This window comes from Herpailurus yagouaroundi, unplaced genomic scaffold, assembly GCF_014898765.1.
Source record: "Herpailurus yagouaroundi ecotype Mexico unplaced genomic scaffold, PumYag 188, whole genome shotgun sequence".
Taxonomy (NCBI): domain Eukaryota; kingdom Metazoa; phylum Chordata; class Mammalia; order Carnivora; family Felidae; genus Herpailurus; species Herpailurus yagouaroundi.
The window spans coordinates 38,562,116-38,582,893 of NW_024412419.1; the positions used below are offsets into that span (position 1 = coordinate 38,562,116).

General features: G+C 44.2%; 2 protein-coding genes across 10 annotated transcripts in view; both read left to right on the forward strand.

Moving 5' to 3' along the window:
* IL36G (interleukin 36 gamma) overlaps window positions 1-5,042 on the forward strand; it is a 163,068-nt gene extending 158,026 nt beyond the window's left edge. For all 6 annotated transcript variants that reach the window (XM_040496769.1, XM_040496771.1, XM_040496773.1 and 3 more), the window contains 2 exons: window positions 300-439; window positions 4,103-5,042. In XM_040496769.1, the coding sequence (XP_040352703.1) occupies window positions 300-439; window positions 4,103-4,312 (350 nt within the window). In that variant the 3' untranslated portion in view covers window positions 4,313-5,042. The remainder of the gene's footprint in view (window positions 1-299; window positions 440-4,102) is intronic.
* On the forward strand, window positions 332-19,641 carry IL36B (interleukin 36 beta). 4 transcript variants are annotated; one of them, XM_040496777.1, is made up of 5 exons: window positions 332-439; window positions 14,740-14,827; window positions 15,383-15,490; window positions 18,105-18,244; window positions 19,038-19,641. In XM_040496777.1, the coding sequence occupies exons 2-5, from the start codon at window positions 14,812-14,814 to the stop codon at window positions 19,248-19,250; spliced, it is 477 nt and encodes a 158-aa protein (XP_040352711.1). In that variant the 5' UTR covers window positions 332-439; window positions 14,740-14,811; the 3' UTR covers window positions 19,251-19,641. The 4 variants fall into 4 exon arrangements, with proteins under 4 accessions (XP_040352711.1, XP_040352710.1, XP_040352708.1 ...); XM_040496776.1 differs by lacking the exon at window positions 332-439 and adding an exon at window positions 5,833-5,856; XM_040496774.1 differs by lacking the exon at window positions 332-439 and adding an exon at window positions 7,983-13,803 and having other exon boundaries at window positions 14,795-14,827.
* The last annotated feature ends 1,137 nt before the right edge of the window (window positions 19,642-20,778 follow it).

Here is a 20,778-nt window from a genome sequence, read left to right on the forward strand (position 1 = left end):
AATGGACGGAAGTCTTCAAGGAGCAGAGGGGCTGCTTGGGGTTGGAGTTTCCCACCTCCAGGTGGTCCAGCAGGGGCTGCCATCTGTTTAGCTCTTCACGTTTGCTCCATTTCCTAGGGCAGTGACTGGTGCATGGTGTGAGTGAATGAATGAATGAACAAATGTCGTGGTTGGCGTTTTGGTGGGCCTGGGGTAGCAGGGATTGCACTCAAGGTTTCTTCCTGCCCCACCTGGGTGATGCTGGCCTCGTCCTGATTTCAAGAGGAAACTGACACTATCTTCCCTTTTGTCCTTCTTAGTCACTGTCACTGTTGTCCCATGCAAGTATCCAGAGTATCTTGAGCAAGGCAGAGGGATTCCCATTTATATGGGAATAGAGAATCCAGAAATGTGTCTGTCTTGTGAGGACATAGGAGGGCAGCCCACATTGCAACTGAAGGTGAGTAAGAAAAATAATGTTATTAAAAAAATATACCAGTTTCTTTCTTCCTTCCTCCCTTCCTTCCTTCTTTTCTCCCTTCCTTCCTCCCTTTCTCCCTCTCTCCCTCCCTCCCTTCCTTCCTTCCTTCCTTCCTTCCTTCCTTCCTTCCCTCCTTCCTTCCCTCCTTTTTCTTTCTTTCTTTCTTTCTTTCTTTCTTTCTTTCTTTCTTTCTTTCTTTCTTCCTTCCTTTCAGAGAGAGCAGGGAAGGGCAGAGAGAGAGAGGGAGAGAGAATCCCAAGCATGCTCCGTGCTGCAGTGAGGAGCCTGACATGGGGCTCTCCACCTCACGAGCCATGAGGTCATGACCTAAGCCAAAATCAAGAGTCAGACCAGATGCTCAACCAACTGAGCCACCCAGGTGCCCCAAAAGGCCAGTTTCTTTTTTTTTTTTTTTTAACTTTTGCATTTTTTTAAATTTATATATGAAATTTATTGTCAAATTGGTTTCCATACAACACCCAGTGCTCATCCCAAAAGGTGCCCTCCTCAATACCCATCACCCACCCTCTCCTCCCTCCCACCCCCCATCAACCCTCAGTTTGCTCTCAGTTCTCAACAGTCTCTTATGCTTTGGCTCTCTCCCACTCTAACCTCTTTTTTTTTTTTTTTTTCCTTCCCCTCCCCCATGGGTTCCTGTTGAGTTTCTCAGGATCCACATAAGAGTGAAACCATATGGTATCTGTCTTTCTCTGTATGGCTTATTTCACTTAGCATCACACTCTCCAGTTCCATCCACGTTGCTACAAAAGGCCATATTTCATTTTTTCTCATTGCCACGTAGTATTCCATAGTGTATATAAACCACAATTTCTTTATCCATTCATCAGTTGATGGACATTTAGGCTCTTTCCATAATTTGGCTATTGTTGAGAGTGCTGCTATGAACATTGGGGTACAAGTGCCCCTATGCATCAGTATTCCTGTGTCCCTTGGATAAATTCCTAGCAGTGCTATTGCTGGGTCATAGGGTAGGTCTATTTTTAATTTTCTGAGGAACCTCCACACTGCTTTCCAGAGCGGCTGCACCAATTTGCATTCCCACCAACAGTGCAAGAGGGTTCCCGTTTCTCCAAGGCCAGTTTCTTTTATGAGATATTTATTTGGTAGATAATCTAGTTTTAGAAGTAAAAAAAGAAATATTCTCCGTTCTTAAACATATTTATTCCTAGATATTTTTGAGTTATCTGCATGCAGTTGCGTTATCCTGCACATCACTAGTTGAGGATCTTTGTCTTTCTTGTATTTTAAGATATTGTCTACCATTGTTTCAAGTATATTCTCTCCTTCATTCTGGCTTCTCTTTCCTTCCTTTTGGAATGCCTATTCCTTAGTCATTGGAACATCTAGATCTCTCTTCAGTATCTCATCTTATTTTCCATACTTTCTATCCTTTCACTGTTTTGTTTTTTTCTTGTTGCACCCTGGGAGAATATCTTGGTTTAATCTTCCAGGTCATGATTACATTTTAAGTTTGTCCTGTCTGCTTCCTCATTCTCCTATTCAGTTTTCTGAGATTTCAGTCTTTCCTCTTGTTCCTTAAACTTCAGTTTAGTTCGACTCAATTTCATTTCATCCAGTCCCATTAGCTCAGTAAATGTGTAGGTTTTTAGTGGCACAGCACCGTTGTGGCCATTTGAGATATATTGGTGCCCAGAATGGCACAGAGCCCTGCCCTCAGAGGGCGTGGATTCTAGCGGGAGGAGAGAAGTGGTAGACAGTAAGTGTAATGGGTAAGTCTGTGGTGTCTTTAAGGGTGTTATGTCCCGTGGGAAAGCACAGTTAGAACAGGCTAAAGAGACTGGCAGTGCCAGCCCAGGTGGAGTTGGGCTGCCGTAGAAAATAGTGCAGTCGGCATCATCAGATCTTAGCAGACAGTAGAAGGCAAGAAGAGAGTTAGCCAACAGGTGTGAGTGGGAGCAAGTTTAAGAATTAGCAGAGAGAACAGTGTGACAGGAGTGAACTAAGTGGGGAGGAGTTCAGAGAGATAAAAAGGCAGGACACAAAGGGCCTGGCCAGCATTTGTGAGGACTTTGCCTTTCCATCTGAGTAAGATGGGGCATTATTAGAATGTTTTGAGTAGAAGAGTCCCATGCATGAACATAGGTTTGAAAAGAATTATTTTGGCTGCCAGTTGAAAGCAGACTGTGGGGGGGGGGGTGGGGGCGGGGACCAGGGTAAAAGTCCTGTGGGGGGACTTCGAGGTGATCTAGGGGAGATTTGATGGACGCAAGTGGGTAGCAGTGGAGGCAGGCAGAAGCCAGTCAGACTCTGAAAATATTTTATTTAAATTGAGGCAAGAGGACTTGCTGACAGAGTGAATGCTGGGTGTGATGAAAGAGGACTGAGAATTACATTTTCACCTATGTCCTGTCTGCTAAGCCACCCTTCTATTGCAATTTTGTCTACTGTGGTTTTCGATGGATTGAGAATTGACCGTTTCATTCTGCCACATGTGGGTGCTTAGGGACCCTGGTGCCAGCAGTGTTGCTGCAGTGCTGGAGGTGAACGCCCAGACCGAGGGGTTTAAGAGTGGGACAGGAGGAGAGAAACTAGAGACAGCCTATATAGACAACTGTTACAGAGAGTTTTCTGCAAAGGGGGAGTTGGGAAAGGTGGTGGGCAAGCGAGATCATTATTTAAGATAGTAGAATGGCAGCGAATGTGCTAATGGAAATGACGGAGAGAACGCAAACACGAATGGCCGGAAGAGGAACAGCAGTAAGCTGGGGAGGGCAGCTGGGGACTTGCCGCCCAGTCCTTCCCAGGTGGGAGGTTGAAAAGGAGGATGGAGGAGGTGGTGTCAGAGTTTGAAATGAGCAAGTGTCTTTTTATTTATTAAACAGCCAACACATCTCTATTGAATTTCTGTGTGTTGGGATATACAGTGATGAACAAGTCTAGCAATAATTATATGATTGATGGATATTCTAAGTTCAGATGGTAATGAGATAGGGAGGAGGTCCAAATGTGGACAAATTATGGACCATCCCTGTGTAGTGTCTCTCTGGAGATCTTGTGTGTGCATAATTTTGCTAAAAATACTTCAATGCACAGTATATAAATACACAAAATGTACTTCTACATATGATATAGAAAGCATTTTCTGATTGCTCTGTTTACTTGGTTTGTTTGTTTGTTTAAATACAAATCCTTTGGTTTGTTAGACCCTCTTGTGTCTTTTTTGTGGCACTGACATTCCTCGAGTGTTGGCAGCTGGTCAGAGGCTAATACTGGAACTTTTGTTAGAAGACTGGTTTTGCAAGGTGGCGGCCCTCAACTGTTGCAGCTTTGGTAGGGGAGGTCCTTGGTTTATTGCCGCAGATCTGCAGCTCCTTCTTTTCCCCCCATCAGCCTCTTGTGTGAGATGAGTTCCAATGCATTGTTGGAGTGTGCCCACTGTTCATTAACCTTTCTTTGTGCCATTCCTACTCCATCTCTGGATTTGAGGAAAGGGACCGAGAAGGTGAGATTCCGTGCTCACTCTGCTGCTCCTTTGAAATGTGTTTTAATAGAGGGATAAGGCTTTCTCTAACTTTGGAACATTTATTGATTGTGCACAAGTAACTCTGAACCGCTAACAGCCTCTGCTTCTCCTGCTGGGCGTTCTCTGTCACGTTTCAGGAGGAGGAGATACTGGATCTGTACAACGAAGTCGCGCCCGTGGAGCCCTTCCTCTTCTACCACTCAAAAGATGGCAGGACCTCCACCTTCGAGTCCGTGGCGTTCCCTGGCTGGTTCATCGCCTCCTCTGAGATCCGCCATCCCCTCTTCCTCACTTCAGACCTGGGGGGAAAGAACAATGTTAACTTCAATTTAAGTATCAATGCTTGACCTCAGCCTGGAGGGGGCAGCTTGGTCAGAGGTCTTTGTTAAATTTCCTAGTTCCCAGCATGCTTTCATTTATATTCTCTCCGTGTCATTTCACTCAGTGCTGAGAGGTGGGCAGGACCTTGTTATCATCACACTTTGTGAATGACTTCAGGGCACCCGAGGCGTAGAATGTGAGCTCAGACATGGGGGGAGGGGTCATGTAAAGTTCTCCTCTCAAGCTGAAGTTGTCCATCCCACAGCCATCTGTATGAGGGTGTCTGGACCCCAAGACATTAGTGCCTTCTCTGTGGGTGGATACAGAGAAGCGTCAGAGCTCATGATCTGGTGACTAGTGTGGAACTGATTCGTTTTGTTTTCTTTCCTATTTAGATTACATTTTCCATATGCTTTGTATGTTGCCAGTATATTTCACGTTGTATAATGTATCCTTTTAAGGGTTAAGGAACGTTTAAAGGTAAATAATTCTTAACAATAGTTAAACTATTTTTTTCCTAATTCTAATATGTAAACATAAAGCCAAATATAAACTTCATGTGTTTACACAACAGAAAAGCTAAAACTAAGCTGTAAAATGAAGTAGAAAACGTAGTAAACTGAAATTAGCGAGAGTAATTGAATGAGGATAGCTCACTGGGGTTTCACTGGGGAAAGAAGGACCCCTATCAGTGGTGACAGTCCAGGGTGGAGATAATGCATGTAAAAGAACACTACTATATGACTATTTTCTGTACAGTCTCACAGCCTTGATTTCTTTGCCTCTTCTAGACTTTTCCTTTTAGGCATCCACAAGATCTCTTTAAAAATAGCAGTAAAGGTGATGACAGAGCCTAAGGCAGGGCAAACTACAAGCTAGCACACTGCCCCCACTCCCCCAGGTGGCATATGTGGGACATTCCTCAGGCACTGCTGGCTGCCCAGGGACAAAGGAGAGGAAATAAACAAGTAGCTAACTGATAGAGATCACAGTCATGCAGGACCAGAGTCTCCCTCAGTTCGCAAATATCTTAGTAAATTTCAAGAAAAAGTCAATCTTATCAAATAGCCTAATCTCCAGAAACCTGTAGAATCAGTTTGCTGGAGCCCCAACGTCACCCTTCCATAGTGATATAGGGAACAAAGGCAAGAAGGAAATGGCAGGTAAAATTAAGTGCCCGTATAACCTGCGGCCCATTGACAAATGCTTGAGGCAAATACAGTGTACCACGTATCTCCAGGAACCCCCTACCGTCCTAATGTTAATGCCTTACTAGAGGAAAACCAACCTTAGCTTGATAATAGCAAGGCCTCAGGTATCTTAGGAGTCCTCTTTAGCATATCATAGAAATGCTCCAGAGGGATCATAGTCCCTCTGGAGGACTTCCTTTTGTCTTTACCTCCCCCAGTGCCATAGTGTTCACAACCACAGTGCAGCTCTTCCTGCCCACAGGTCCTGTCCGCCTGCCTTAATATCACCTTTTTGCACCAAAGACGTCTTCAAGAATTCTTTCTTGGCCATCAGCTATGAGCCCCACCATCCCCACCATCACCCCAAAACTTCATCAAAGGTGCCTTTTCTTGGAACAGAGAGCCTAGCTTTCCCACCGGTCATGCTTCAGATGATGTATCCTGATGAAATTAAATCACTGTGGGTACAATTGTAGAAAGATGTAGCTACATCTGGTTTGTATATAACAGATTTCTTATTTTGACTCTGATACTACAGACACAGGAAGTTCTGTTTGCTTAAATACAATTTCCAAAATAGCGCCAGTCACTTACTTTTTTTTTTTTTTCTTCCTACTTTTGGACAATCAGACCACATACTCTACTAAGCAGGCCAGTAAGCAATCAGTAAGCCCCGATTTAATGCAACATCTCTTGATTCTTTGAAGTTTTCTTCCTCAATTAAATATAGTTTTAGCATTGCAGTTTTATTAAAAAACAGCATTAAAATGGGCACTGAGGTAATTAGTTCTGGGATATTAAATAGGAGAATTGGTTATTGAATATTTACTACTATACTCACTGCTCATAAATGGTGATAGCTTCTTATATCTGACCATTTACATTGTTACACTGTCAGTTGTTACATCTGCCAGTTGGGATCCAATAACACATTTGCTTGTGACGTGATTATCGTCTGAGCGTTACAGCACCTCCATCCTCCTACACGCTGTGTGGTGATTCCATTGTCCCATCTCTTTACCACGAAAACTGCATGCAGGTGCTGTGACACTTTGGATTGTCACTTAGCACAGATTTGAGCTCAAACAAAAGCTCAAATATGAGTCCTGGTGTCATGTAACTGGTTATCCTGATGGTCCAGAAGAGGTTCTGATAACATATTTAGAGTGTAATCAAAATGAAAACATAGTAATCTCTAGCTTGTGGAGCCTGGAGAGCAGACCCCCCCCCCCCCCCCGCTTATCCATCACGTTTGTGAAAGACCACAGCATATGAAATCATAGAAAGGACCCTATGAGTAGCAACGTCCTCGTTTTCAGGTGAACACCTGTTTTTCACACATCTGAATATCCAATGCTCTTGCATTTGGGTTCCGTGAGCTCCAGGCCAACACTCACTGAAGGATTTGGTTCTTTTGCATCTTTGGTATGAAGGGCTTGATGCCCTGTGTTGGGGGAGGTCATTGAGAGGATGTGACCACCAGCTGACCCATGAGCTGGACCCTGGCAGCTGGAGGCTCCTCACCCCCCAAGGACATAGCCTTGAGGCAGTGTAGTGATGTGATGTTGAGACATCTGGACAGTGCCTGTGGCTGAACCCAGTTAAAGCTTCTATATAAATTTTTAATATTCTAGTGGGTGGGTATGGAAATGTACTCATCTTACAGCTGCCCCAAAACAAGCATCATATATAAATTCCCTTGCTTATTAAACTTGCCACCTACAGATCTGGGGTGAATTACTTCTTTCTTAGGTCTCAATCCTGACCTACCCATATGAGGACTGGTTTCAGATTACACTGGGAAGCTCCTGAGAAGGTGTAATCTAAGAGATTGCACTGAGAGAGGGGATTTTGGATTCCAGGAAGGAATTTAGAACCTTGCCACCAAAATCACAATTGCAGTGAAAACAGTTGAGTGGGATGTTTTTCTGCTGAGCTGCTTTGGGGCTTGTATCTTCCGGCACCAGGATGGCTGAAGGGCAAAGACCACTTCCTGAAGCTGGACTTGAAGATACTGTCCCTGAACTCACAAACGATTGGGCACAGGGACTAAAGACGCTGTCCCCGGGACACTGAGAACAGTGGCTATAATTAATGATCCTCATGTCAATAAAACATTACTTTTTATTTCTCAGCCTTTAAAGAGTTGTTTAAAAGGAGATTCTTACCAAAGCAATACATGTCTATGATTGAAAACAATATCCTGCCCCGATCATATTTCCATGAGGCAACTGCTAAGTCTTTTTCAGCTCTTTTTCCTCCATGTGTCTAGGTATATGTTTTACTCCTATTTCTTGAATTACCAACTTTAGACATTATCTTTTCTTTTTTTAAAAAAAGTTTTATTTAATTATGAGAGAGAGAGAGTGAGCACAAGTGGGAGAAGAGCAGAGAGAAAGAGGGAGACACAGAATCTGAAGCAGGCTTCAGGCTCTGAGCGCTCAGCACAGAGCCTGATGCAGGGTTTGAACCCACGAACTGAGAGATCATGACCTGAGCCAAAAACGGATGCTCAACTGACTGAGCCACCCAGGTGCCTGAGACATTATCTTTTTTACCAGGCAGATGGCATTTGCATCCCTACTATACAAAAATCATGTGCTCTTTATCTATTTGCTAAAGTTAATAGAAGTAGTAAGTCAAACAAAATATATTTATAGAGAGTTAGATAAACTTTGGGTGGTCCTGTTAGACAATGCTCTGGTATGACATTGGAAAGGCACACAATAATCCTTTCGCCTTTTTCAGAATTTGGATAACTTCTCTGAATGATATAATTTTCCTTCAGCCTTTTCTTTTTAGGGGTAAGGAATGTGGGGGGAGGTACATGGAGTGGAAGCGACTTGCAGTGACCATTAGTAGTAGGTTTGGAAATGTGATACTCTTGATTTCAATTTCCATCTCCTGGTGTTGGGGTGTTATGAAGCACTGTTTGAGAAATTAGCAACAATTACCCAAAGCAAGACAGCAGAATAAAGTATGATCCCCCTTGTTCCCATCATTGGGGCTGTCTAGCAGGGTGTCAGCAGATGACCCACCCAGGGTGGAACATTCCTGGCCACCTAAACATTGTTATGTAATGGTGTAAGTGCTGAAATATATTGTGTATCTATATTTCTCAAACTTGAAGTAATATCAGAATCATCCGGGGTCTGAACTACAAGCTCAGGTGTTTGGGCTCACTCTGGACCCAGTAAATTAAAACCTATTCCCTGCATAATTCCTACTTAGTAGGTTTAGAGCAGGGCTGAAGAATCAATATTTTACTAATGACCTTAGGGAATAGAATGCACTCCCACTGTTCACATGCCCACAGGGCAGCTGAAGACAAAGCCTGGCTAAGGTCAACTAGCAGAGTGATTTTATTTGCTTGGGTAGCCAGTGACTCTTCTGTGGTTGATGCCTTCTGACGGACATTAACAAAAAAATACAAACATCTTCGCATTTTGTGCGCATTCCCATATGTCCATCCACATGTCTTTACTCTATATCTCTTTATCTTTTAGTCTTCTGATCAGTGAGCAGGCATTGACCACTGCCCAAGAATCTATGTGTATTGTCCTTTTGGGACATTGTTTTTTTGTTTCGTTTTTTGGGGACATTTTGTATTTTGTTTTGTTGTCTACTTGTGTGTTCTTGCAGTTCACTGAATTTCTTTAAGAGGGTTATTCAGAGTTCTTTGTCAGACCATTTTTCTCCATTTCTTTAGGGTCAGTCATTGGAACTATATTAACTTTCCTTGGCGATATCATGTTTCCTTGATTATTTGTGATCCTTGTGGCCTTTATTGGTGTCTGTGCATTTAAGGAAGTAGGCACTTCTTTCAGTCTTGGCAGGCTGGCTTTGGAAGGGAAAGCCCTATACCAGGCAGCTTGTCCAAAGATTCTGCGTGGGCTTGTTCTGAAGTCCTCAGACAGGCAGGTCTGGTGCCTGGATCAGCAGGTGGGTAGACCTGGTGCTTGGGTCCATAGGGGCCGGTTGGTGTCTGGGTTCACTGGGACAGGCCCAGTTCCTGTCTGTGGTGGTGGGCCTGGGACCCGGGTCTATGTGGATGGGCCTGGTGTCTGGGTCCATAGGAGCTGGCCTGGAAGCTGAGACATGGAGGCCACCCTAGCAGTTGGGCAAGCCTGAGCCTGGGGCCATGGGAATCAGCCTGTAGCCTGTAGCTGCAGGGGCCATGAAGGACCACTCGAACCCATGGGGGCTGGCTTGGAGGCTAGGGCCCAGGGAAATGTCTGGAGACTGGAGCTCTAGGGACCAACCTGGTGCTGGAGTGGGCTGGGAGCCTGCATCCATGGGAGCCCATGTGGAGCGTAGGTTTATGGGGGGGAGCCTGTCTAAAGCCTGAGGCAATGGGGCTGGCCTGGTGCTAGGGTGAACAGGTGGCCTGGATCCACAGGAGACTGCTTGGACCTTGGCCAATGGTAGCAGCGTGGCACAGGGGCAGGCCAGGACCCTCCTTCCATGGGAACTTATTTGGGGTCTAGGTCTGTGAAGGCTGGCCTGGGTGCTGAGGCAGGCTGGTAGCCTGGGTCCATGAGAGTGAGCCTGATACTAGGGAGGGCCAGGAGTCTGGATTTGCAGGAAGTTGCCTGGAGCCTGGGTTTGTGGGGGGTCTTCCCAGTGCTGGAGTGGACAGGTAGCCTGGGTTTGTTGGAGCCCACCAGAAATCTGGGGCATGGTAACTTGGCCTGGTACCAGAGTAGGCCAAGAGCCTCAGGCCACAGAAGTCAGTCTGGTGCTGGTGTGGGCTGGTGGTGGAGTCTGCTGTGAAGTCAGTTCCTTACTTTACTCTTCTCCTGTGAACTGGATGTCTCTCTCCATGCTGGGATACTCTGGCTTGGGGGATGGGTGATGGGAGTAATATGAAATTATATTTCCTACCCTTTTTTCAATGTATCTTTTCTTATTTCTGTGCTCCACCCAGATGCTGTCATCCCTCACCTGAAATTCTTAACTCTTGTGAAGGTATTTTTGTGTATGGATAATTGTTCAAATTGATGTTTCTGGGAGGCAAAGAGTGCTAGAAATTCCTATACCATCAGCTTGCTTTACTCTCTAATTCTCTCCTCTGGTGTGTGTTGTCTGTTGCCAAATACAAATTTTGGTTTATTTTAATTTTATTTGTTGTATTATATTGTTCTAGAGATGCTGTTTAATGCTTCCAAATCTGCCACTTTTCATAGTTTGCTACTCTAGGAAAACATCCATGTTTGTCATTTGCTTCTTAAATATGGTTAGGATAGTTGTTTTAAGCTCTGTGTATAATAATTATAAAACCAGATGTCTCTGTATGTTTCTACTATCTTGCTTTGTCTATTTTTTTGGTTCTTGTTCTTGTGATCTTGTTTACTTATATGCCTGGTGATCTTCAACTCTTTGTGGCTTGTTGCCTTTGTAAAATTATTTAAGTGGCTCTGCCCTCCTCTAGATGGGTTTTCTCTTTTTGTTTCTGGTGGAAAGCATTTGGCCTACATTAAACCAAATGCAGTTTGAGAGTTCCTGGCTCAATCAAACTGTGAGCACTCAAAGTGAAAATCCTCAGGAAGGCATGTTCATGGCCACAGCCTTCCAGGAATTACTTCTTTTCTTTATATCTTTCCTTCACCCACTTTGTTCAGTGCCAAGACCATCTACTTCATGGGTTCCAGAGATTGGGTGAATCTAGATCTGGTTTGCTTGCCTAGTCCTAGGCAGCCCCTGAGTCCTGATCTCTCTCTCTCTCTCTCTCTCTCTCTCTCTCTCTCTCTCTCTCGTGCTGGTGTGACTAGAGTATGGCATGGGTGCATGCTATAGCAGCACAGAACATATCGTGGCTTTAAGGCTCCTTTATTTCAGATCCTGATTCTATATGTCTGGGATAAAGCCTGAGATTCTGCATTTCTGACAAGCTGCCAGATGATGCCAATGCTGCTCGTCCACAGATCATACTTTGAACATCAAGGATGTATAGAACAAGGACTCTTTCATTTAGTAACTTGGCAATATGTGAACAATAGTCAAATTGAGTGATGGGAATTGTGCTATATAAGTTGGGAGAGATTTATGGAACCGAGGGGACTATGTTAGACCATGACCTGACTAGTGAAGGATAGATATGGATGGACAAGGGAATGAAATCCTAATTCAGATCCAGTTTGGGCTACTTGAAGAGAGAAGAAAGGCTATATCTCTAGATTTTATTCATATGGAGTTCTTTTTTTTACAGGGAAAGAGGTTTCCTTCACATATTTTGACCCAGGGGCCCTTCTCAGGATCACCCACCACCTCGGTGGTAAAGGATGCACCTCCATTCTAGGGAGACATAAGTTGAGGTCTTGTGTTATCTGGTGTCACCAAAGCCCCCATCACCTCAGCTAATGGCACTGTGGACTAAGTGTCTAGGCTACACGGAGCTCCATGTATTTATAGGATTAAATAATGAATCTGAAAGGCTCCACATCTTATTAGCTGTGGTCCTGAATGAATTTGCATTAGTATATGCAGCATCCATATCAATGTGTCCTGAATGTTTGCTTCTTTGTACCTTATGGCAGGACATTGAGATCCTCTCCTCAAGATTTCCAAGTGGGTCCAGTCCTATATAAGGAGCATGGGGGTGATGTCATAGGCTCTGGAATTTCTTCTTTGAGCATGGAAATCAACTCATGCTAATGGATACCTGGGGAAACTCCTCTTCATAGCCACAGATTGATTTTGAATCCTAGTTTTGACTCAGACATACCTACTGCACATTTGAGTATGAGTGCTTCATGATTCCACACTCTTGAGGGAATGGCCATGGAGCTACTCAGGACAAGATCATAACGACCTTTATATCCCACTGTGCAGTGAGAATCCCTTGGAAGACTATATAGTGTGAACTTGAGAGTGTCTTTATGTGTTAGGTAGGCTGATAAGGTAGCACAAATGTCAAGAGCTAGGATGATCTACTGGTAGTCAAAGCAAAAAAGCTGGTAGAGACAAATAGGCTGATCTGGGGTCTAGCGACAGACATAGGAGACTCACTAGGCCAGTTGCTACAGGAAGGTGTCATGTACTGGGGACTTTGCATACTCTTCTTTAACCAACACAATAATCCAGCAAGGTACAATGCATTCATATAACAGTCATCTTGGGATCAGAGATGTGAAAGGATTGTGCCAAGGACACAAGTCCAAAAGTTGCAAAGCCTAATTGTGAACATACATCTTTTGAATACGAGTCTCTGGCTCTTGAATACTAAACTACTGTCTTAGTCTGTTTTCTCCCTGAGAAACCCTAGCATTGTTTCAGAAGCTAGGGAGGCTAAGATATTAACCCACCAGTCCCTTCCCCCATTGGTTGAGTTTGCTATTGAAATAAATACCCTTGAGGTGTGAAGCAGACAGGTGCTAGAAACTGCCACAGTGATGGTGAACTCAGTTGGGCTGAAGGGATTGGGGCAGGGTATCTACAGCATTGTCTAAGCTTTCCTTCAGGGAAAACCTAATGTGTGTTCCTAACGTGTGTTTGCTAGATTAGAGCACTGGAGCATCTGGGAGGCATACTCCCTGCTCCACTAATCTAGGTCAGTGACCTGTAGTCCATGATGGGCAGGGTGCCCAGGAGCTGGCCTTGCCCAGGGGAGGCTCCCTTGAGTGGAGAAGCAGCATGCATACAGGCTCTGAAAAGCTAGAGAAGCATACACTGGGGTGTTTTTACCTGGTCTGATATTGGTAGAGAATATGGTGATTGTGAACCAGGAGTAGTTGCAAGCTACACAGGTCTTAGGGGACCCATTCCTTCCTTAGTCTACTTCCTACCTTGAACCTACTGGGGGCTTCCACTCCTAGGAATAACATTCCAGTGTGTCATTTTGTGGCAAAAGAATCCAGTCATCAGCCCTGGGGCAGTCCCATAATGTTTCTTCCCTCAAACTCAGTGTTGATGACTATATTTCCTGGTTGTTGCTCTTAAGAGCTTACTTAGCATGCCCTACTTTTTCAGGGTGAATGGGCAAGTCACAGTCATACTTAGTTGACATTTACATAAAGACTCACTGAATCTCTGCACCAGGAACCAGAAAATATTCAGCGTCAGGCAGTCCCAACCCAAGTGAGGTAGAACCTCCTTCCTTCCCTATGTGTATAAAAAGCTTGGAACCTGTTGGATTCAGTCAGAGAACCTAAGTCTGGAAGAAGCCATAGTCCATAATAACAGATTACAGGTGTAGTCTGAAGCCATGAAACCTGCTGATCTTTGATCTTCTCTTGCTTCTGGGGAGTCCTAGACAGCTTTCCAGAGCCCTTGGATGCAGCTAGAACCTTTACTTTGGATCCAGGGGGAAAAGCATCTCTTGGACAAAGGTAATTTGAGCTCAGAAGGCATGTGTCTAAGCTTTCCTTTGGGGAAGACCTAATGTGCATCTACTAGCTCAGAGTACTGGAGCATCTGGTAGGTAGACTCCCCTCCCGACCAATCTAGGGCAGTGATCTAGAGTCCATGATGGACTTCTTTCACTGCTGTCCTTGGGGAGCCTTGGGGGACCTTGGTGGAAGGCACAGGATACTGGAGGAGCTAGGGCTACTTCCAAGAGTACAGGTGATGATTTGCTTACTTCCTGTCCATGGATAACTGTTGAATCAGGCACTGAGGATCCTGAGGCAGGGAGGGATATGAACAACTGGCTCTCACTGTGGGGGAGCTTGTGACCTTCTTAGGGAACTTTCCTGGTGCCCTAACCAGAAGCCCAGGAACAGATGACTCCTGACAATCAAAATGCCTAATGGAACTTGTGGATGTCCGTGTGCAAGATCCTTAGGGATGCCTCTTTGGATGAAGAATGGGGGAAGATGGGGGTCAGAGAGGCCGATTTTCTGACAGTTATTTAGTAGCCAGGATAAGTGACTTGAAGACAGGATAAGTGGTGACTCACTAGATATGTGGGAGGCTAGAATGGAGATAGATGCACACTCTCCTCTCCCTTCCTTTAAATCCAGAGACTTGGTGCACTGAACAGTGCCTGAGGTGGTGCTCTGGAACCTCCTAACAATCACAGATGTGATGGATGGAGGGCATCCCAAGGCCACTGTAGTCTGAAGAACCAGGACTACCAGTCATGATAGAGATGGGAGTTTCCATTTGGGGTTTTCTGGCCTTGGAAAACCCCCTCCTTAGTCTCAGATGTGCATCTGGGACAGGAGCTTGGAGGCAGCTTTCTTAGAAGAATTTTTACACAAAATTCTGGGGTTGGGAAGGGGAGAGAACAGGATGACATGTTCTCTTCTTCTCTTTTCCACAAGACCTGCTGCTGACAACCTCCTCTCCATCGTCTGATTTACCTTGTCTTCTTCACAGGAAGCTCTGAAGCCAACATGGCCACCCCCCAAGGTGAGTGGTGAATCACAAACCAGCTTGGAAATATCTCCATCCTGCCTCACCAAAGATAATACAGTACAAGGGCCCCTATCATTTACTTAGCTACAGATGCATTTGCTCTTGCTAATATACTCAGATCATAAAACGTGCATTTGAAAATCTCAGAGCATTTAGATCTTTTCTTATTATGTATATTTGGAATTTATTTACTTTGTTAAACAGCATAAAGAAAAAAAACAAGAAACTGATGACAAATTTAAATATTTTTGGCTTTGTTACTACCCAGAGAGTATACATTAGAAACAGACAAGTCACTGATATCCCTAGAAAAAAGACAAACCTTGAAAATCTCTTGGGGAGTATAAATGCAGGTAGATTCTTACAGATTCTTTGATCCACAAACCAGCTCCTGGCTTATTTCCCCTCCCTTTCTCCTTATAGCCACTCTTTCTCTGAGCAGTGAGCCTACCCCTAAGGATTCAGAAGTCATTATGACCAGGATGCAGCTAGAGTCCTGAAGTTTATAATAACCTTATATGTGTTTTGTGCTTTTCTGTCTTCTGGCAGCGGTAGACTATTCCAGAATCTTTGGTGTTCATGATTCTCTACAGATGGTGTGGGTCCTGAATGGAAATTCTTTAATAACAACTCCTTTTAACAACAATGTCAGTCCTGGTGAGTGACAATCAAAGCCACTTTTTCTTCTTAAAGGGGCACCAGTTCCACTGGAGATGGGGCTGAGCTTGCATGAGCTTACATGCCTTCGGCCTGTCCTGCTTCTGGGACCAATGTCCACAGGAAGGGCAAGCAAGGACAAGATGGTTCCCTTCCACAGAGGAAACCCTGCACCTAGAAATGAGGGGATGAGGGGTTGGCAGCCCTTCTTACCAAGAGAAAATGTCTTCAGATAAGGAGGGATTGTCCACTCAAACAGTATTTGACCTTCTTATTGGAGTTTTTCTCCTTTAAATTTCAACCATTGCTACCTATGTCCTCAGAATCAAACTTGATCATCTTTCCACTATACACTTTCCTAATTCGGTGTCCTCTCTTCTAATATTGGGGATATTCCTTCCTCCCATCAAAAGTCAATCTATCTCAGCTTCTTTCGCTCTTCTAGGACTTCAATGTTTGATTTAATTCTTCTCTTCCCTGTATATTCCACCTTTGTCTATCTACTGGATCCTTTCCATCACTGGTATACGTGCTCTAATATAATATTGCTAAGTTTAATAGAAATTCCACCTTCTCTTGATCCCCACATTCCATTCCTACTTCCACTCTTTTTTCCCATATGCTAGTCTCAATACAGTTCTATGTACCAGTCATAGCCAAACTTCATGGAAGAGCTGGCTACATAACTTGTCTCTACTTCACCTTCTGTTCATGTTTGCATCAAACAACATGACTTCTGAACTGTTCTCTCAAGTTCCTCTTCCCAAGGTCACCAGATACACTCTCTGTCCTCACATTATTTGGTTCCTCAGCTGCAGTCAGCATAATTGGTAATTCTTTCTTTCTTGAACACCCTCCATCTTCTCCTTCTGTAGGAACATTCCCTTGTGGTTCACTGGCTTCTCTTTGGCATTCTCCTTTCTGACTTGACTTTTTCTGTACAATCTACAAATACTGGAGGTCCTCAGATCTCAGTCTGCAATCATTGTGCAACCCCACTGAAGGGATTGGGAGCTGGTCTCTTGGATTTATGGATCCAATGCCTCTATCACTCTGGCATTTATGCTTCCAACCAGAAGACCCTCTGAAAAATTTACCCATGTCCTCTTGATATCCTCTCAGACATCTCTAACTTCATCTATCCCAAGCAGAACTATGGACCTGACCTCTCAAAACTGCTGATCAGCCCAGTCTTCCCTATCTCCATTAGTGGCACTACCATTACCTGTTTCCTCCAGCGAGAAATGCAAGAGACATCCGTGATTCAATCTCTGTCCAGTCCAACAGCAAAGACTGATGAATCTGTGTGCAAAATATGACTTATTTCTAAGATAATATCATGTCTCACCTGGACCACTGCCATTGTCTCCTCACTGCCCTCCTTCCCACCTCATTTGTGTAGCCTCTCATCCACTCTCTACAAAGCATTAAGAGTGACCATTTGGACTATGTTAATTGAACAGTGTCTTTCCTATGTGTTTGTGTTTTAGGGGTGGGAAGTGGGGGCTAGTGGGGACACCTCAGGGACACCAGTCTTCTTTCAGAGCTACACAGGGGCCTTTACCCATCCTTTCTCCATAACACTCTCCCTCCAGACCCCCTCCATCATCCTATTCCCATGTCTTCATATACTAGTTTCCTCTTAACTTTCAGATCTTGGTTTGCATTTTACCTCTACAGAGAGGTCTTTCTTGACTCTTCTATGTAAATTTGGTCTCCTACTGTCTCAGGCTTTGGTTCTTCCCTCAAAGCAGATCTTGCAATTTATTGTGGTTCTGTCATTTCTCTGCTTACATCTTTTGGTCTCATCTTCCATAGGGGGAATGACAATGTCTCTCTTATCCTCATCTAAATCTCTGTGTGCTCACATGCATCCTTGTCCCGAGTCGGCATTCAATAAAGAGTTGACTGGAGAATTCTCAGCCCGCTGCCCAGAAGGATAGAAGCAGAACACCCAGGCTCCTGGGCTAAATTAGTTGGGAATTAAATTTAGCTGATAGTGACAGGAAACCCACATAACTGGGACTTAACTAAGAAGTTTACTTAAAAAAAAAAAAAAGTTTATTTCTTTCTCATGAAAAAGAAGCCCGAGCAGGCAGGCTGAGGTTGGTATGGTGGCACCGTGATGCTCCCATGGTCCAAGTATTCTAGCTTTCTGCTTTACCAAGCTCAAGTTCTCCTCAACCATCATCCACATATTTGAGGCAGGCAGTAAGAAGACACAATGTGTAAGAAAGGAGCTTCTCCCAGATGAGTCAACTCCTTTTAAAGAACATTCTTAGAAGCCCCACACAACACTTCCATGTTTATCTAGTGGACTACAAGTTCAGCATATGATAAAATTTAGCTGCAAATGTGGTGGGGAATTTTATTTTTATTTTGGAGATGCAGTGTGCCCTGGTAACATCTGGGGTTCTGATATTAAGTAAGTGAAAGAAATGGGCTTCAGATAATGATGTAGGGTCTCAGCTACATGATGAATAGGAAGAGGCTTCTGGGGGAGTCCTGGCTGCTCAGTGTCCCCCTCACTGGGAGGAGTAATGTCAGGTCAGAAGGACTGTCCTTTCTGCTCCTGGAGCCTGACACCTGTTTCCATTTTTCCTTGTGTTTCCAGTCAGTCTTGATTTAATGACATGTATGGACAAAGAATTCCATGATGCAGGAAAAGGCAATCCAGTTTACTTGGGAATCAAGAACAACCATCTTTGTCTTTTCTGTGCAGAAATTCAGGGCCAGCCAACTTTACAGCTTAAGGTGAGTGGTTGTACAGCTAATGAGAGAAGCCCTGTGAGATGTACTTTTTTATTTCATTTAACGTATCACTGAACAAAAATAACATTTTTTCAATCCTGGATTGTTCAATTCTTGGCTGTCCCCCAAGTCAATAAATGCTGCTTTTGGTGTGTGTGTAACACTCATTTTAATGTGAAAACATTCTCCAAAAACCAGAGAATACACCCACGAGAATGCTTCAGAAAGGCCAAAGAATGGTGGTTTCTCCATTCTCAGTTTTCTTTAACTACCTCCCAGAAATCCCCCACGATGCTGGGCTGCTCGCACTTAAACAAAGGCCACTGTACGACAGAGGAGACAAGGGGGAGATTGTTAGTCTGGATTTTGTGGATTATATGCCTAGGGTTCCTGTCCTGAAGGTAGCATTTATAGTTATGAAGCAAATCTTTTTGGTTATGATGAAAGCTTTAAGATCTAAACCCACTCGGAGGCTGGGAATCTTGTGAGACGCCCACACCTGTGGGTGGGTGCCCACCAAGAGCACCCACAAAAGAGACTTAAACCTCTCTCTGTTCTCAGGGAAGACAGTGCTGTCTCAGAGAATCAGAAGCACCTTGTATCATGGGATCCTGGGGTAGAGCCAAGCTATTAGGAGCCAGTGGGTTGCCTCTTCTGACACCTTGTGTCCTTTCATCTGGTTGTGTCCCTGGTCCCTGGCCCTCCCTTTGGGGAAAGTGGTCACTCTCAAGGGCTATGTTAGTTTAGACCCTTTCTCTCAGTAATCCTCTCTAATAAACCTTTTTCCTAATCCTAGGAGAAAAATATCATGGATGTACACAACAAGAAGAAAGCACAGAAGCCTTTTCTCTTTTTCCATAATAAGGAGGGCTCCACCTCCACTTTTCAGTCCGTCTCCTACCCTGACTGGTTCATAGCGACTTCCAAAATAGCAGGACAGCCTGTCATTCTCACCAAGGAGAGGGGCAAAGATTACATCACTAACTTCTATCTAGAGCCTCAGGACTAAATTCAGCCTGGGCTGTGGGTAACTGATTCCAGGAAAGAGGATCAAGCAATCAGAGAATCTTCCATTCGGAGACACAGTAGGTCATCTTCATAGACTAACATGCACTGATGCCCATCCGTAGCCCCACCTCATTCTCGTCACCCAAATTTTGTGCACCATGTTTCCTCATATGAACATCACCCCAGTATGAAACCTGAATCACTTTTTATTCTTTCCTGATCTTGTCCCACTATCCACTTAGTTGCCAAGTCCAGTTAAGTCAACATCCCAAATGCTTCTTACGCACACCCCTCTCTATACCTATTCCTTCTGACAACCTATGGCCTAGAGATGCGAGTTCCAAACACTTTTGTTCATACAACCCTATCAATAAAAGAGTATTATTTGTTAATTCTCTGCATGTATTATGATATGTATTCCCAAAGATGAATCTAAAGTTTCTAGTTAAGTAATCTTTATTCCCCATGTGGGACTCGAACTCATGACCCTGAGATCAAGAGTCACGTACTCTTCAAACTGAGCCAGCCAGGCCCCCCACCAAAGAGGAATCTAAGGATAAATGTGAAATACAAATGAATGGGAAGCTGTGAGCTGTACATTTATGATGTAGCCACTTTTCTGTGTGTACATATGTATGCTTCCATTAAAAGTTCGCTTTTAAAAAGAAAACAGATAAAGGTGAAATAAAAAATTTAAATGTCTTGATCATCATAACAGATTCATAATGTCATTAGTTAATAATTTGACATGTAATACATACTTTGATTAAGATTAATTATTTACCGTAGTGAATTTAAATCAACCAGTATTTCAAAGAATCACTTAACAAGGGTGCCTGGGTGGCTCAGTTAAGTGTCTGGCTCTTGGTTTTGGTCATGATCTTACAGTTCACGAGTTCGAGCCCCGTGTCGGGCTATGCTCTAGCAGTGCAGAGCCTGCTTGGGATTCTGTCTCCCTCTCTCTCTGCGTCTCCCCTGCTTGCTCTCTGTCTTTCTCTCAAAGACAAACAAACAAACAAACAAAAACCAAAAAACAAACTGCCCATGGTTCTGAGCTAATCCTTGAATCCCCTCTTACATCCTGGTGGCATGCCTCTTACTCCAGTCAATGCTGTGCAACCAGCTCGGAGAAGGTATAAATAACCTGACAGCATGTTATCTCAGCTACACCAAGCATCTGTCTCTCTCTGCTCGGAGGCTCCTAGGACACCATGGGGAAAGACTTGTAGGAACCCACTTGGCACTCACACATGTACACGCTCGGAAGTAAGAGGGAGCAGCCCCACGAGGAACCCTTGACCGTCGTGGGGAGGTTGTGGGAGTAGATGGGAACATGCTACTCGCTGTGACCATTCAAGTGTACAATTCTGAGATGCATTCTACCTGCACAGTACCTCGGAGGGTCCCAGTAGGATTGAGTCATTGTCACCCATGGCAGTGCTGAGCTCAAGAACATAGCCTTGCATTGGCTTGCCTCATTTCCCTGCTTCAGTTTCTTCAGGCCCCAATCCTGTTCCCTGGGGTCACTT